General features: G+C 37.4%; 1 protein-coding gene across 1 annotated transcript; it reads right to left on the bottom strand.

The window, feature by feature from the left end:
* Positions 1-708: 708 nt before the first annotated feature.
* Positions 709-12,626, bottom strand: LOC113645159. The gene is made up of 8 exons (XM_027150511.2): positions 12,550-12,626; positions 5,525-5,823; positions 4,523-4,626; positions 4,047-4,075; positions 3,139-3,202; positions 2,229-2,363; positions 1,904-2,007; positions 709-1,302 (listed from the first exon to the last, which is right to left on the bottom strand). The coding sequence occupies exons 3-8, from the start codon at positions 4,617-4,619 to the stop codon at positions 952-954; spliced, it is 780 nt and encodes a 259-aa protein (XP_027006312.2). The 5' UTR covers positions 4,620-4,626; positions 5,525-5,823; positions 12,550-12,626; the 3' UTR covers positions 709-951.
* Between the last annotated feature and the right edge of the window lie 2,260 nt (positions 12,627-14,886).

The following is a 14,886-nucleotide window of genomic DNA, read 5'->3' as shown; positions in this document are numbered from 1 at the left end:
CAGACGGTCATAACTGCACATATAGTCTTCCGTCTGATGTAAACATTATTCCTGCCATAGAAATAGTTTTGAGTAAGAATAGCACTAACATTTTGAAGGCTGGTTTCAATAACACATGCAGTCGATATCATAAAAAAAGAAACGAGGTTATGAGGAAATCCAATAGGAAATGGTTTATAGTCTATTCAGAATCTGTTACAAAGTTAGTTTTTGACAATTGGGAAATAATAGTATGAAAAGTCAATAGATGTGATCGTTGTTTCAATCAGTATAGATATTGTCTAGCAGTTTTTAAAGGTTGTATAACATGGAATATATAATGTGTTGTTGTTATACTGCTAACAGGTAAATATTGCCTAAAATTTACTAAGAATTGGAGATTAAGTGCTAAATCAGAGTCGCTCTAATATCGTTCCCCAACGTTCTATTCATTTCGGGTTTTATTTTAAGAGGCGTTCGGTTTTGTTTGTGTGCGTATCCATCGTGACCCTGCCCATATAAAACCGTTGCTGAAGATACTAAAGATGGAAAAAGTCGTCTTAAAAACATTCATTTCATAAATCGACTGTATTTATTTTCTATACAGTTTTCTTAGACAATGTCCTCTATCTACCAAAAAATAATAAATTCACTAAATAGCTCATATTTATGAATGCAAACTGGTAAATGTCAGTGCGTTGCAAATTGGTGTATTATATGAAACATGAGGATTTTAAATTGTTTTTTTATTGAATATTTTACATCCACATATCTGCTGCTTTTTAAAAAGACTGAAAGCTGATCTTTTGATCATCTGAAGATCTCAATCTACCACACAATCACAAATATATATACTGTATATATATATATATAAAAAGTATTTAATTAATTCCTCTAGTTTTATCTGTAAGCCACCACACTCATCTTTTCTGTCTTCAATGCATCATCTTGCTTTATATTTTTCTTCCATTTCTAAGTCCCTTTCTTCTTGCTCTCCTTCCTTATAAATTTGACCACCTTCTCTTCCTCTTCCTCTTTCTCTTCCTCTTTCGGATTCTTCTCTCCGAGTCTTTTCACTTTCTCTCTTGGTGCCTTCATTATCTCAGGACAATCCTTTTTGTCCTGTCTTTCTTTATGTCTCCGTGCTTTAAACCTGCCCTCCCTTCCCTTCAGAAGTTTCCTGTCTGGTATGGCTTTGTGTCTGAGACCACGAGTAGCTTTTTCTCGAGTCACCTTCTTTGAATTGCTTCGTCTGCTTCCTTCTTCATCGTCGTCATCGTCACCCAACCACCAGAGAAACGTGTCCCACAGCGATGTCTCAGGCTGGAAACAGGTTAACAAAATCAATGACCACATAAACACGGTCTTTAGGTTTAAATTAAATTGACTGACACTTGCTTGTCCGTCGATAAACAAACACGAAGTACGTTCTCAAATGAGAGAGATCATTGTGTGTAAAACTATTTTAGACTATTGAAATCATTTAGCTTGTTCTCTAGAAGGGTGCCAATATAATTATGAAATTGACTGTATATGTTTTTTAAAATATAAATTTTTAGTCTGGTTTACCAGACAACTTTTTTCCTGTTACATAACGCACATAAAGTTGGCCTAGATCCATAAAAATCACAAAATTGTATGTAGATTTTTCACTCATTTTTGGTTTCCATTTGTTTTCTGCTTTGTAATTGTGTCCCATAATTTAGTGCTTGCAGATTAAAAAACACAGCAGCTGTGTTTCTTTCTCTCTCTCTTTTTTTTTTTAAATACACAAGGATTTTTAAGACCTTTCATTAATGTATGTATTAAATAAGCATTAAAAACAAAAATGTTCAACTCTAGTTGCATGTATTTGTTTATTCAAATCATAGAAATGTCACTGACTTCAACATGTGTTTTAGATAAAATCTTGTGATTGCTGTACCTCAGGTGCCTGGACACGGTACTTCCTCACCGCAGTATGCCTGATGCTAAGCACAGTGCCTATGGGCTCTAGATCCGTCCCATCTTTGCGACCTCTTACAAACTCTATAAAAAAGGAATAACACTCGATGTCTTTAAAATCATCCTACATAACATATAGAAAGTAATTCCAAGCAGTTTGGTAGTTTACTAGCTATGCAAATGTATTCCTGAGAACAGTATTGGAAAAGACTCACACGAGCATGCCATGTAACAAACTAAAACAAGTCTGAGGAGTATAAGGGATTTCTTTGCAAGTGCTGTGTAAGCACATTGTAAGCACTGACCGTGTAGCCTCTGACACCCTGAAGTGAGCACCAGAATAGTGATGGCTACGAAGAGGCAGCGGTTAAGTGTCACTCCTTCCCATGGGACCTCGGTCTGGGCCACATTCTGAATGGACAATGACTTTCGTAATGATACTGTGAACAAGACGTGGCAAAAGAAAGTCTGATTATTGGTATACTGGCACTGTATATGGATAGTATAATTACTGACACAGTAAAAAATAATTGAAGAGACTAAATGTATTAAAAGTTTGACCAAAACTTTCTGAATTCTCTAGAATTCAGGTTCAAAACCAACCACAAATCATTTACATAATTTATTAAGATAATAATAACAATATTATTAAAAATAGTAGTATGATTATTATTATTATTATTATTATTATTAGTAGTAGTAGTAGTAGTGTTTTTGCTGGTGTATGTTTCTGTTACAGTCATTTAAATTGATTAATGAGCTCATACATTTATTATTATTATTATTATTATTATTATTATTATTATTATTATTGTTACAGTCAGTTATATTTATTAATAAGCTCTTATAATTATCGATCTGTTTGACTAATCCCTAACCTCAATATCTCTTGTCTTAAATGCCAATTTGGACTGTAATAAAAAGTTATTCTGACACCAATATATAGCCAGAATATTACGATTTACATTTTACTCTTTATATCAGTCTTATTAGAACAGTTAAACAGGATTACAGTCATAGTATAAATCTGGAGCGAGACTGAGGTGACTCTGGATGTACAAGATTGATATCCCTGCTCTGTAGAAAGACAAGTGTCCAGGTACAAGGTCGGTTATCAGTGAATCAGCAGCTGCCATTTGTATCATAGCTAAGTCGCTAAGGAACCCTACTTGCTTTCATGCATTAATAATAGCATTGTGAAATGAAAGGACTTACCGCCTCTTGAGACCGGAGCTTCACGTGGTAGAGACTTTGGGAGCTGCTGAATGACTAGAGGCTCCTGTAGAGAGCAGTTAAGTTAATAAATTGAGTTAACTGTCTCAACAGTCACAAATAGTTCAGAGAGAAATCAAATTACACCAAATGTCTCAATCAGCCAAGACAAGATTGGTACAACCTACAAGGCTAATTTAGCTAGCGAATAACTGTAACCCAGAAAGCACTCTGTGACTTGAACAGACCAGCTGATTTGGTTTAATACACTGTTACATATTGCAAACTATAAAACCTTACACTATAATATTATTACATGGCAGCCAACCAGAATACATTTAGCAGACTCCCTTATTCAGAGCGTCTTAAATTTTATACAACTCAGCAATTCAGGGTTGAGGGCCTTGCTCAGGGGCCCAGACATGGCAGCTTGATGGACCTGGGATTCAAACTCTAAGCTCAACCACATTCACACAGAATAAACAATTAATTGGTGCAATTTAGTATCATTCTACCTTTAACTTTAGCTTTTCTAGCTTTAAACAGTGGTCGAAATTGGAGCTTAAATTTCAAAATATTTTCTACTATTTTGCAAATATATTAGTATCACTATAGCTAATATTTCAAAGCTTATTTAAAAGCAAATATCGACAAATTTAGCCATGCAATTATAGAAAAGTTATTTGTTAGCTATGTTCTCTTAGCAGCCTTTACTTTTCTTACTATACCTTTACTTTAGTAGCCTTTACTCAGAAGTCAGTACTTTTCTCCCACATTTGACATGAAGGTAAATCAGGAAGTTTATTTTTTTTTATTCTGTGCCAGAACCACTGCTAGTTAGCACTGTCATTGTTTTGTTCAGTGCTAATATTTCTCCTTCTTTTAGCATTTGCAATGACATCCAAACTCACCTCTCTCATCCTTCTTTGTGGATACATTTCTGAAAAAGAAGGATTCAGAATAAATCCATAATTTGGGAAAGTCATTATATGAGGAAGTGAAAGCAAGATGCATGAGAGGGAAGAAGGGCTAACTTTAAAGCGTTTGTCATGCTAGCAGGTGTCTTGTTACTATTGCTCTGTGACTATGCTTCAGCATGTGTTCAGTGTTTGGTCATGGCCACTGTGATGCCACTATAATTAGACACACAGGTGGTTTCTAGGCCCTTAAATATCACTGCCGCTTTAAAGTCAGAGAAGATGAGCAGCTTTGTTTCCCTTGAACCTTCCAAAAGGACAAGTCCACTTTCCTGCTTAGACGTTTGACAGGAATTCAAGGTTATACTTCTGTTTGCTTCAGTTATCAAATACATGTTGCACAATTACTATTCAGTGCTAATTGCACCTTTTAATAGTGGCATAGAGAAAAGCAAATCTAGCAGATCTACCTGGTCTATGAGATTGTCTGGGAAGTTTTGGTTGAGGGACATTCTGTTGTTGCACTCCAAGCTCTTCCTCAAATGTCTCAAATGTGCTCTCGTCCATTGTGCACCTGACAAGAAAGAGGTTCATAGTTCATTTCGTTACAGTTTACAGTTAGCAAGGACGAACCGTCTAGTCAGATGTCAAATCACTTACTCCAAGTCTCTACAGTGCTACACAAAAAGTACAGATCAAATCCATACAGGTTTAACTAATTATATGTATGTATGGTGGCTTGGGAAAGCTCTTCACATGGTAAAAATATGACATTATTAATAAATATTGTTATGACAACTACAGGTTTTGCTGTAGTGAAATGTGTTTTTCTTCCACATGTATGGTTATAACATGTTAAACATGAATATAACATGAATAACATGAATAAACTTGAACAAAGGTTCTTTATGCAGACTGATATTCCGCCCTCTTACTACCCCGATCTGGGTTTGATCCCGGAAAAGGGAACCGACGGAGTCATTGGTTGTGCATAAGTCTCTATTAGTGTGAGATCAGTGCTGCTCCTAGTAAATGTGGCACGGCATCTTAAGCAAATCCAGCAAAATACTTTACATTGTTGTTTGCATACTAATAACAAGAGACATAGAATTTGGGTGATATGGCCAAATATATCACAATATTAGAAGATATTTTCACAATACAACATATGAGTTGCAATATTTCTATTGGATAAGGTACAACTTGGAACAACAATAATAACAATGAGCTGCTGTTTAAAAAAGGACAAAGAAGAAAGCTCTACCATCCAGTCAGCTTCTTTCTTTGAGAAAAATACAGAGTTGGTCATTGTTTTAAAAGTTCTCACACATGACCAAATGACACAATGGTGCAGTTCCTGAAATAGGACATGCGCAGAGCTCCAAACAGTGGCAAGGATGAGCTCAAAAACATTTCCTTCTGCCCCACATTATGAGGAAACTTTACCTTTTCCATAACTACATAAGCCTTACCTGACTAGGCATGAGGAGGAGTCACCAAGGAGTAACGGTCACCACAGGCTTTGGTGTCATGGTCCTTCTGAGGGACACACACGTCCCCAATCGCTCAAACGCACTCATTCACACGTCTCCTGCATGCCGTCTGACAGCCAAGAACAGGTGCAGAGGGATGAAAAAGCTAAAAGTCGGGAGGGCCAGGCTATAGAGGGAGGCTGCTAATGCTCCTACACTAGTGCTTCCTGGGGGGCAGAATAACCAGCAACAAGGGAATGGGCTTCAGCCAACGATGATGCCAATCAGATAGAAATAACCTGCATAAACCACATGTGCAGAATTAATTTGACAGTCACATACACTCACATGATCATATCCAGAATTGTTGGCACCTTTCACAGAAAAATGATACCATCCTTTCCGCTAAACTTAAACAAACATTTTAGAAACCTTTTTAAGATCTTTTGTTGTAAGAATCTAATATTGTTTTCTCTTAAGTCATATCAAAATGGCCCAAACCTTAACTTTTTATCCTAAGAAAAACTGCATCAACAGAAACCAGAAAATTAGTTTGCACATATGTAAAATCTCTTTATCATCCACTGACAGGATAACACTTTTTAACACAAATAGACAGACAATTCAGCTAATGGTTATAAAAATACAAAATCAGTGAATTCACATCAAGCAAAATCATTGTAATAATGAAAATATAACGATTTAAAAATAAGTATATCTCCTAGCCATATTAAGCATATTAACTCACGCTCTATTCATATATTACACACAAGTAAAATATATTCATACATATCAGATCCAATCACTGTATTCACATATGAACATATATTTTTTTCTAATATGTTCTATTTTATTTTCTTATATCTTATTTGTGTCTTATTTTTATTCTTTTACCTTATTTGTTGTTTTTTTTTAAACACATTTTAAAAACACATTTTTGGTTGCATACGATACTTAGAGGTTACTCTCTCTTATCAAAGTATTTTCAGAATAGTAAATAATTCTGAATTATTATTTTTTTCATAACATTTTTTCAGAAAGAAAATAACAGTGAAACATTATCAGTATCAGTATCAGTAAAACATTAAATGCACTGTACCGCTAGGGGTCGCTGCATCACAACTCAATTTCCCACTATGACGCTGATAACAGTATTTGAATATAAATGTCATATTTCATTATATCACATTTCTGTGGTTTACTTTCATCCATTCTGTACAACTGATTCTACTCCCAAACACACACTAAAACAATTTTTTTAGAGATGCCAATCAGCTTATCACATGAGTCTTAGAGGTGGCTAGCATTCAACTAGCAGTTGTGACAGAATCTGTGGCTGCGTGATGCAATGGAAATGTGTATAAAACAATGAATGTGTATATTCACTGCTGAAAAGATAAACAGCAATAATCCTTGTTTGTTCGGGATTGTGTTTAACTGCAAATGTGATTTTATTGTAGTGGATATATCTTTAAAATAACGCCATCATTACACTTGTCTAGTCTGCTAATAGCGCTAGCCTTAATAGTACTCTTGGTGTTATAAAGATATTTTCTGGTGAAACCGAATAAGAAGATGTCTCTTTCGTCTGTAAAATCATGAGCTGATGATTTAGCTTGACATAAAAGTCCTGTGGGATAAAAGGCACCTTTTTCTCTTTTTTTGCTCTGCCGCATGGGGGTTGTGTCTAATTTACTGACCTTTACTGATACACTTTGTTCTCTTTTGTGGCCTGGTTGTGATGTCTGGTGATGGAAAAGCTTTATGTTATGAATAAACCATAAATATTTCTAATAACAATATGTATAGTAGCTATATGGCAGTGCTGGTTGGAATATGAAAAGAATGGATAAAGTTGGCTAAGGCTCAGAGTATTTGAAGATGTCCTCTCTTTTACACATTATCCTGTCCTGTACAGACGACAAGGCTGTATGTGATATGCGGCTCATCTTAAAGCTTTCTGTCCTTAATGTTGCTGCTTGTGTGAGCTTGGTGTTGGCTAAGAAAGTGGGCTAACATAGCCACGGGCATCCCAGTGCTCTATAAACCCAGCACCAAAGGAGCAACGGTGCTAGTTCCTACAGCAAACCATATGAGGAATGAGGATCTGCTATTTCTCTGTATAGTATAAAGGACACGGAACGGAGAAGACGAAGAACACGATGAAGGACGTAATCGGCTAGAAAAGTTGCTGCACTCAAGGATATGAGAAAGAAGTTAAGTTTCCAGAATGATTTCTTAGCATGCGGATTCCACTGAGACACCTGCTGATGCTAATCGTGAATCTGTGGATCAGCATCGGTCGTCTGGCTGTTGAGCAGATGTGCAATGATTCGGTTCAGTAATAGTGATGCTTAGTAGGAGGAAAAATAGTTCTTGAGTCCTGTTGGTAATCTAATCAGATCAGGCTGTATGTCCGTGCAATTGTGTGTAGATGAGAATGAATTAACCAAATACAGTGATTCACAGTTCCAGGAAAAGTTGATAAAATGATGAGTGTCAGTTGCACCAAAAGGTGTCAGATCTTCATACCTAATGTGTAGCAATTATTTTTACGAACACACCAATATACGCTAGCTATTTGGGACATGAAAATAATCATCAACACGATGGTGTGCTTGCCTCCCAAAATTATTTTCCTATTATAGCAGGTCCTAAAGTGTTTAACATCTTATACCACTCCAATGTGCCATTGCTAGCAAAACAGCACATTATATATTTCATAGTTACATTTAATGCTACAAAACAAGCTAGTTTCTCTTTCTATAAATGATTTCACATTTCACAAACTAAGCAGCTTGTTAACGAAAAACCCTAAAACACAACATTCTCTACTAAGGCATGGTGGAAAACTAATATTTGGAAATAGTCTTGTTACTATAGAGCAATTTACTGTAGCAAAAAAATGAGATATTTGCTCAGCTATTGAGCTCAGCATCGCTCAGACTTGTTTGTCCAGCTCATCACACAGATTAAGGATTAAGATCTGGGGAATTTGGAAGCCAAGTCAACACCATGAACTCTTATGTTATATTTCTCAAACCATGATCTATTTTTGCAGTGTGACAGGGTGCAATATCCTGCCAAAAGAGGCCAGTACTATTAGGTGATTATACAGTATTGCCATGAAGGGGTGTTCTTAAGCTACAACAATATTTAAGTAGGTGATACTTGTCGAAATAACATCCACATAATTGCCAGAACCCAAGGAGTACATTTCTCAGAGCATCACACTGCCACTGCCAGCTTGTCTTATTCCCATAGTCCATCCTGGTGAATATCTTCTTCAGGTAAATGATGCACCTGTCCATGCGCATGATATAACAGAAAACACAATTCATCAGACCAGGCACCATTCTTTTATTGCTCCATAGTCGAGTTCTGATGCTCACATGCCCCTTGTAGGCACTTTTGATGGGGGACATGGGTTAGTATGGGTGCTCTGACCGGTCTGTGACTACACAGCCTGGTATACAGCATGCTACATGCACTGTATATTCTTGCACCTTTCTTTCAGAGCCAGCATGATTTGTTTCAGCAGTTTGTGCTATTGTAGCTTTTCTGTAGGATCAGAAGAGACAGGCTAACCTTCGCTCCCCACGTGCATCAGTGAGCCTTGTGCTACTATGACTCTGTTGCTGGTTCACTGGTTATTCTTTCTTGGACCAGTTTTGGTAGTTGCTTAGCATTGCATACAAGGAAGATGCATACCCAACAAGACCTGTTGTTTTAGATATACTCTGACCCAGTCATCTAACCACCACAATTTAGCCCTTGTCACAGTTGCTCAGATCCGTATGCTTGCCCATTTTCCTAATTCCAACACATCAGCTTTGAGATATGCCTTTTCACTTGTGTCCCACCCCTTGATCTGTCAGTGGTTTTAATGATATGACCGATTGGTTTGTATATGTATAGAACACACACACTGAGTAAAGACACACTGATCATTTAGTGTGCTATAACATGCTGTTCTGAGCTGAACTAACAGAACCTGGCTTAATCTCTTTCTCTCCCACGCTGCAGTAACAGCAGCTTTGATATTCTTTTAAGCGAATGCTGCTCACTCAGCTGCTGTGTACACAATTACAGCATTCAGAGGAAACTCACAGACAGGGGCAGCAAAGTAACCTGAGGCCTCTTGACAAGTTAATGCACAGGATACTGTGACCCAAGCAATTTTTGTTCTCTCAGAGCCCAGCAAATCTTCCCCCTCCAAAACCTTTTGGCAGCCAACATCTGGGCAGCTATGGGTTAATAATCTTCCTCAATGATTAACTACCTGCCCTCTGATAATCCAACCACGTGTACTGTATGTCTACCGATCATCAGCTCAGAGTAGAGAAATACACTTAAATCTGTACACTTTCGCTCTACTTTAGTAGAAACACCTGCTCATTTATTGGATTCCCTAACAGCCAATCAAATGACAAATGCGAAAAAATAAAATAAAAACAATCCAGATCCAAGTGAAGCACTCGTTGCTGTCAGTGACATTGACTGTCTTATGCTGCCAGGTATTAGGTATTTCTAAAACTCATTCTCTGTGTCTCTAGAGTTAAAAGAGAATGGTGCAAAAAACAAAAAACATCCAATAAGCCTGCGTGTGGAAGTAACAGGAACAAAGGACAGGAATCTGAGACTACAGTGGACAAAAACTCACTGAAATTGGACAGTTGGTGATTCCTAAAAAAGCAGTAAGAGACTTCTCTGCATTCCATTGTAGTCTTTATATATATTTTTCATTCATCAATACTTCATTTCTGGCCTTATTTTCACAGCCACATTTCAGGTTTTGACCTCTCCAAGGATTTGCTCATATCAACACCATAACCTGTCGAATAACTAGAATATCGAATAATTAATAATTCCATACAGAGCCTGCATGAGAAGACATCCAGCCATATTAGATGCTACTGTGATACAAATTTTTAATAAAATCTCCTGAATTATATGCTGGGCATTTATTTTAATCTCAAAAGTGAAAGTGGATATTTCCTAGATCAAAAAAATTCACATTGCCTTGTGTTGATTGGTTTATTTTGTTGTCCTATACATAGCGAGCCAACACCAGGAACATCCTGAAGGCAAGATAACAGTGTGGCCTGGATTGTTAATGATATTTTAAGGCTTTGTTAATATAGTGATTAAAGAGGATCATTCAGTTTTTAGAAAAAAATAATTGCACATTAAAAAACATTTTGTTTTAGGCCACAGATGACTATTAAATGTTCATTAAACATACTTTCTATACATAACCTGGATGATCTTTGTATAGATCCGTATCTGCGTTCATGCAGTAATGTTACTATTTATACTGTTTCTATATCCAGGTTTTTTTCTAGATCATTTTTTTCTCTCTAGCTCATTCACTTGTCTGTATGTTACCTTTCTGTCTGCTTGTTTTGTACAGTGTTTTGCACTTTTTGGTTAATAAGCTCAAACCTGCATTTACATCCAAGCCTATGTGATTCCTGACTGAAACAAAGGCTTACAGTAAGTGAAGGAGGGTGATTTCAAGTCAAGTAGCTTTTATCGTCATTTCAGCCATACTGTATATAACTGTAACTCCAGAACCATGGTGCTATATGAAACGACACAGAGCTAAGGACTGAAAACTAAAGCCACATAAAGTGCATTTAGTTTAACTGATTTCTTATTTCTGATCATTTCTGTTCAAGTGAAGGTAGAAAGTGAATCTACTGTAATATAAGTTTGTCATGCTCTCAAAAACCCTCAAACAAGGTGAAAGAATGACAGCAGAGTATGCCCTTGAGTTCTAAACACTAGGATCATGCTGAGGCTGTAACAAACTCTCAGAGCTGCTTTCTGTCAGGGACTTTGGAAAGATGTCATCGGTGAGTTAGTGTGCACAGATAGTCATCCATCACTAGAGTCTTTCATTAACTGTGTTATTTGTCTTGATAAACTGTTGATGGAGAAAAAAACAGGTCCCATCATTCAACACTCCTCCTTCCTTCAAGAACAGAATCAGTGCCATGACCGTGCGCAACTAGGTCATACTTGGCTTACTCTATCTAAACCAAAGGGGGTCTGCTATTACTATATTATCACTTCAGAGGCATGACCCATATCAATATACTGTTCCAAATTTGTCCTATAGTTTGTGAAGTTCCATGAGGTGGAAAGCACTTGCTGGCTTTGCTCAATGTGATAATATAACATTCAGACCTCAAGTCTGTCATTGCAGCACTCACCACTGGGGCAGCAGGAGACTTCGTAGATGAAGACCTGACTCACAAATAAAGACCCACTCTCACACACACTACAGACAATTTCTCCAGAGATGTCAATCAACCTACCATGCATGTCTTTGGACCGGGGGAGGAAGCCGGAGTACCCGGAGGAAACCCCAGAGGCACGGGAGAACATGCAAACTCCACATACAGAAGGTGGAGGCGGGAATCAAACCTCTAGCCCTGGACGTGTGAGGCAAACGTGCTAACCACTAAGCCACCGTGCCCCCTGAAGAAACCACACAACTCCTTAAATATCCAAGAACGTCCCTGCCTTCAGTCTCGAAATCTTCTAATCTACCGGTCAAGAAGGGAAATTCCTGTGGAAATTCCATAGTCACTATCGAATCCACATCCATATAAGGATTTTTAATTTGATCAGCTTCCCAGTATAATTTATCAAATTAACCTATTTAAGTATTAAGAAGTTGTATGGAAAGAGAAAACTTGTGCACTCCCACTCCAATATCCGTATGATTTCAGTATATATTTACTTTCAAACACTAACCACTTCATTTTCTAAAGCCCTTAAGCAAGGCTACATATGACACCAGCATCTGCTACCCTCATCATACAGTAGCAGAGAAAAAGGGATGTCTGCAGCCATGCATAGATTATCACGGTCTAGACCAGATCACTGTCAAAGAACATTATTCCTTCCCCTTAGTCCCAGTGGACCTAAACAGTAGATGTCAACACCAATTTTCACCAAGTATGATCTCAGAGCTGTCTAATTTGCATTCAAGACATGGAAAAGTGGAACACTACCTTCAGTACTGCCTCTGGCCACTGAATATTTGGTCATGCTGTATGGCTTTATCGATGCCCCTCAGACTTCCAGGCCTTCGCGGCTACTCGCATTCCCTAGAAGAAGATATTAAGCATGTCAAATGTGTCTTCTCAACACTCTTGTATAGACACCTCTTTTTGAAGGCTGAACCAGTCCCTAGAAAATCCTTTCAGAGCTACATCATAAGCAAGGTAGGTGTTCTCGTGCATGACTTAAACGTGTGCTCGGTCAGTGAGAGGCCTGTGTGTAGTCACATTGTAGCACTCAAACAAGTAAAGTTCACTTCCCTTGAACTTTTCCAGCAGGCAAACAACATCTACTGCCCAGTTTTGCCGTAGACGTCGATACGGCCTTGTAGTCCCACTCGGACATGTGCATGGTTTTTTGATGGTTTCCATTCAAAATAAAAACAGTACGCACGGAAATTGAATCACACTTCAAGAGAAAACATCACTGCTCCGCTACACACACTTAGCTATTAGGGAGGGAAAGCGGTTGAGTCGAGTTATTGCAGTATCATACTTAACCATATCTCTTAATTAAGTATTCAGCATCACTCTATGACACATGCAATGCCATGATCTTATGCCTTGTTTTTGTGTACGCACTATGTTCGTGTAAATGATCACAACAACGAGTCCACACAACTTCCATAAATTCATAGCCATGCTTCTAACCGGATATGACATACACTCATAAACGAAACAGATCTGTGAAACAACTAAAAGATAAAAACAATCCACTGCTTTAGTGTTTTACAAGGAAAACATTTTGTTCTTTGTTTAACATAATTCAGTCCAAGGTTTTGACACAGCTGGAGTTTTATGAAAATTTAATCACTGATATTTCTACAGATAAAACAAAAATGATATAGGAGCGCAATTAAATAATAAGATTATTAAGCAAACGCTACAATAAAAATCTAATTATTTTGCTAACAGCACACTCACAGGATGGGAATCAGGTGCGCGTGAAGGATACACTAGTAAATCCTGTAGAAAGAAGAGACTCATCAACTGTAAGACAAAGATAAGCTTTGTATTGAAATAAAAGTGAATTCAAGTGAGATGAGCTCAAGAGCTAGACATTTTCTAGTTAGATACAATTCGCTAATTATTGACGCTTACATACTTATTATTAATGATTGTTAACATGCTTTGAGTATAATTACAAATATTATTGTCAGATGTTGAAGGACATTTAAGGGGCAGTGTGTAAATCAGAAGGTCAAAAAAAGAGTTAATATTTCTTTGTTATTTCAGAAGATTTTCTCCAGATTTAAAGACTACACCATTGCAGGGTTTTGCCTTCCTCGTTGCCTATTAATGATGACCTCATTTATACCAAACGGTAAAAAACTTAAAACACTCAGGATGTGGGTGTTGTATCTGAAGGGAGAACAGATGAAACATAGAGCAGTGAAAATCACCAGGTCCTTTATTACATAATGGTGCTCTCAATGGTTTACCTGTCTACAGTGGGATGTGTGTTGGTTCAGATGGACAGCATGGGTGTTTGTACTCAACCCTCAGGCTACAATATTCTCACATTTCTGATCTATTGCAACAGCCTGTCATGCCTAACTGCCCACACACACATACACACACAGACACACACACACACACATGCACACAGATGTACATCAATCCAAAGCAAGCTGTATGTTTTTCATGTTTTTCAGGGAAGACAGGAAATAGACAGACCCACTCAAAAATGCATACATCCTTTGAGTCGGCATGCCAAAAAAAAAAGAAAACTTCTGCAAGTTGCTTGTCTGTTTAAAATTTTTATAAAGGACTTTGTACTATACAGGACATAGATGTAACCATGGCAACCTTAGCCATCAGCATTCTTTCTAAAGAGTTTTGAGGCTTTTCAGACCAAATCTAGTGTGTGTGTGTGTGCGTGTGTGTGTGTGCGTGTTGCTCACAAAAAGTGTGTGTCAAAAAGCTCAAAGGTTAAAGGACTTGACTATAAATAATTGAAGTGAGAGACAGAACATACAGTATACTGTAGCACTTAATATCAGGCAGTTTCACTAAAGCTAGTACCGTTACTTAAATACAGGATAATTCATATCATGTTAACTATTGTTAGTTGGTTTGAACCCGCTAATATATTTCCAGTTCAGAGAACTAGCTAGCTAGCATTACTAATTCACTGTAGACGAACCTGCTCTAATTTCTCTTTAAAAAATGGACTGTAAAGGAAATATGGGCTGAATTGCATTTTAAATTGCAACTAGCCCGCTAGTTTCCTCTGAGGTCTCTTAACTTATCAGCAAAGTTGAATTTTCCATACAATGTACTAACATG

This window comes from Tachysurus fulvidraco, chromosome 22 (assembly GCF_022655615.1).
Source record: "Tachysurus fulvidraco isolate hzauxx_2018 chromosome 22, HZAU_PFXX_2.0, whole genome shotgun sequence".
Lineage (NCBI taxonomy): Eukaryota > Metazoa > Chordata > Actinopteri > Siluriformes > Bagridae > Tachysurus > Tachysurus fulvidraco.
Note: the sequence above shows the minus strand (reverse complement) of the source record. Positions and strands in the feature narration are given on the sequence as shown.

What these genes read in the sequence shown, in the direction of transcription:
- LOC113645159 (XM_027150511.2), bottom strand. Translation starts at nt 4,619, where the DNA reads ATGGACGAGAGCACATTTGAGACATTTGAGGAAGAGCTTGGAGTGCAA. An exon ending in CAGACAATCTCATAGACCAG is followed by an intron (nt 4,076 to 4,522) that starts GTAGATCTGCTA and finishes CTTCTTTTTCAG; the next exon opens with AAATGTATCCACAAAGAAGG. An exon ending in AGGGTGTCAGAGGCTACACG is followed by an intron (nt 2,008 to 2,228) that starts GTCAGTGCTTAC and finishes CCTTTTTTATAG; the next exon opens with AGTTTGTAAGAGGTCGCAAA.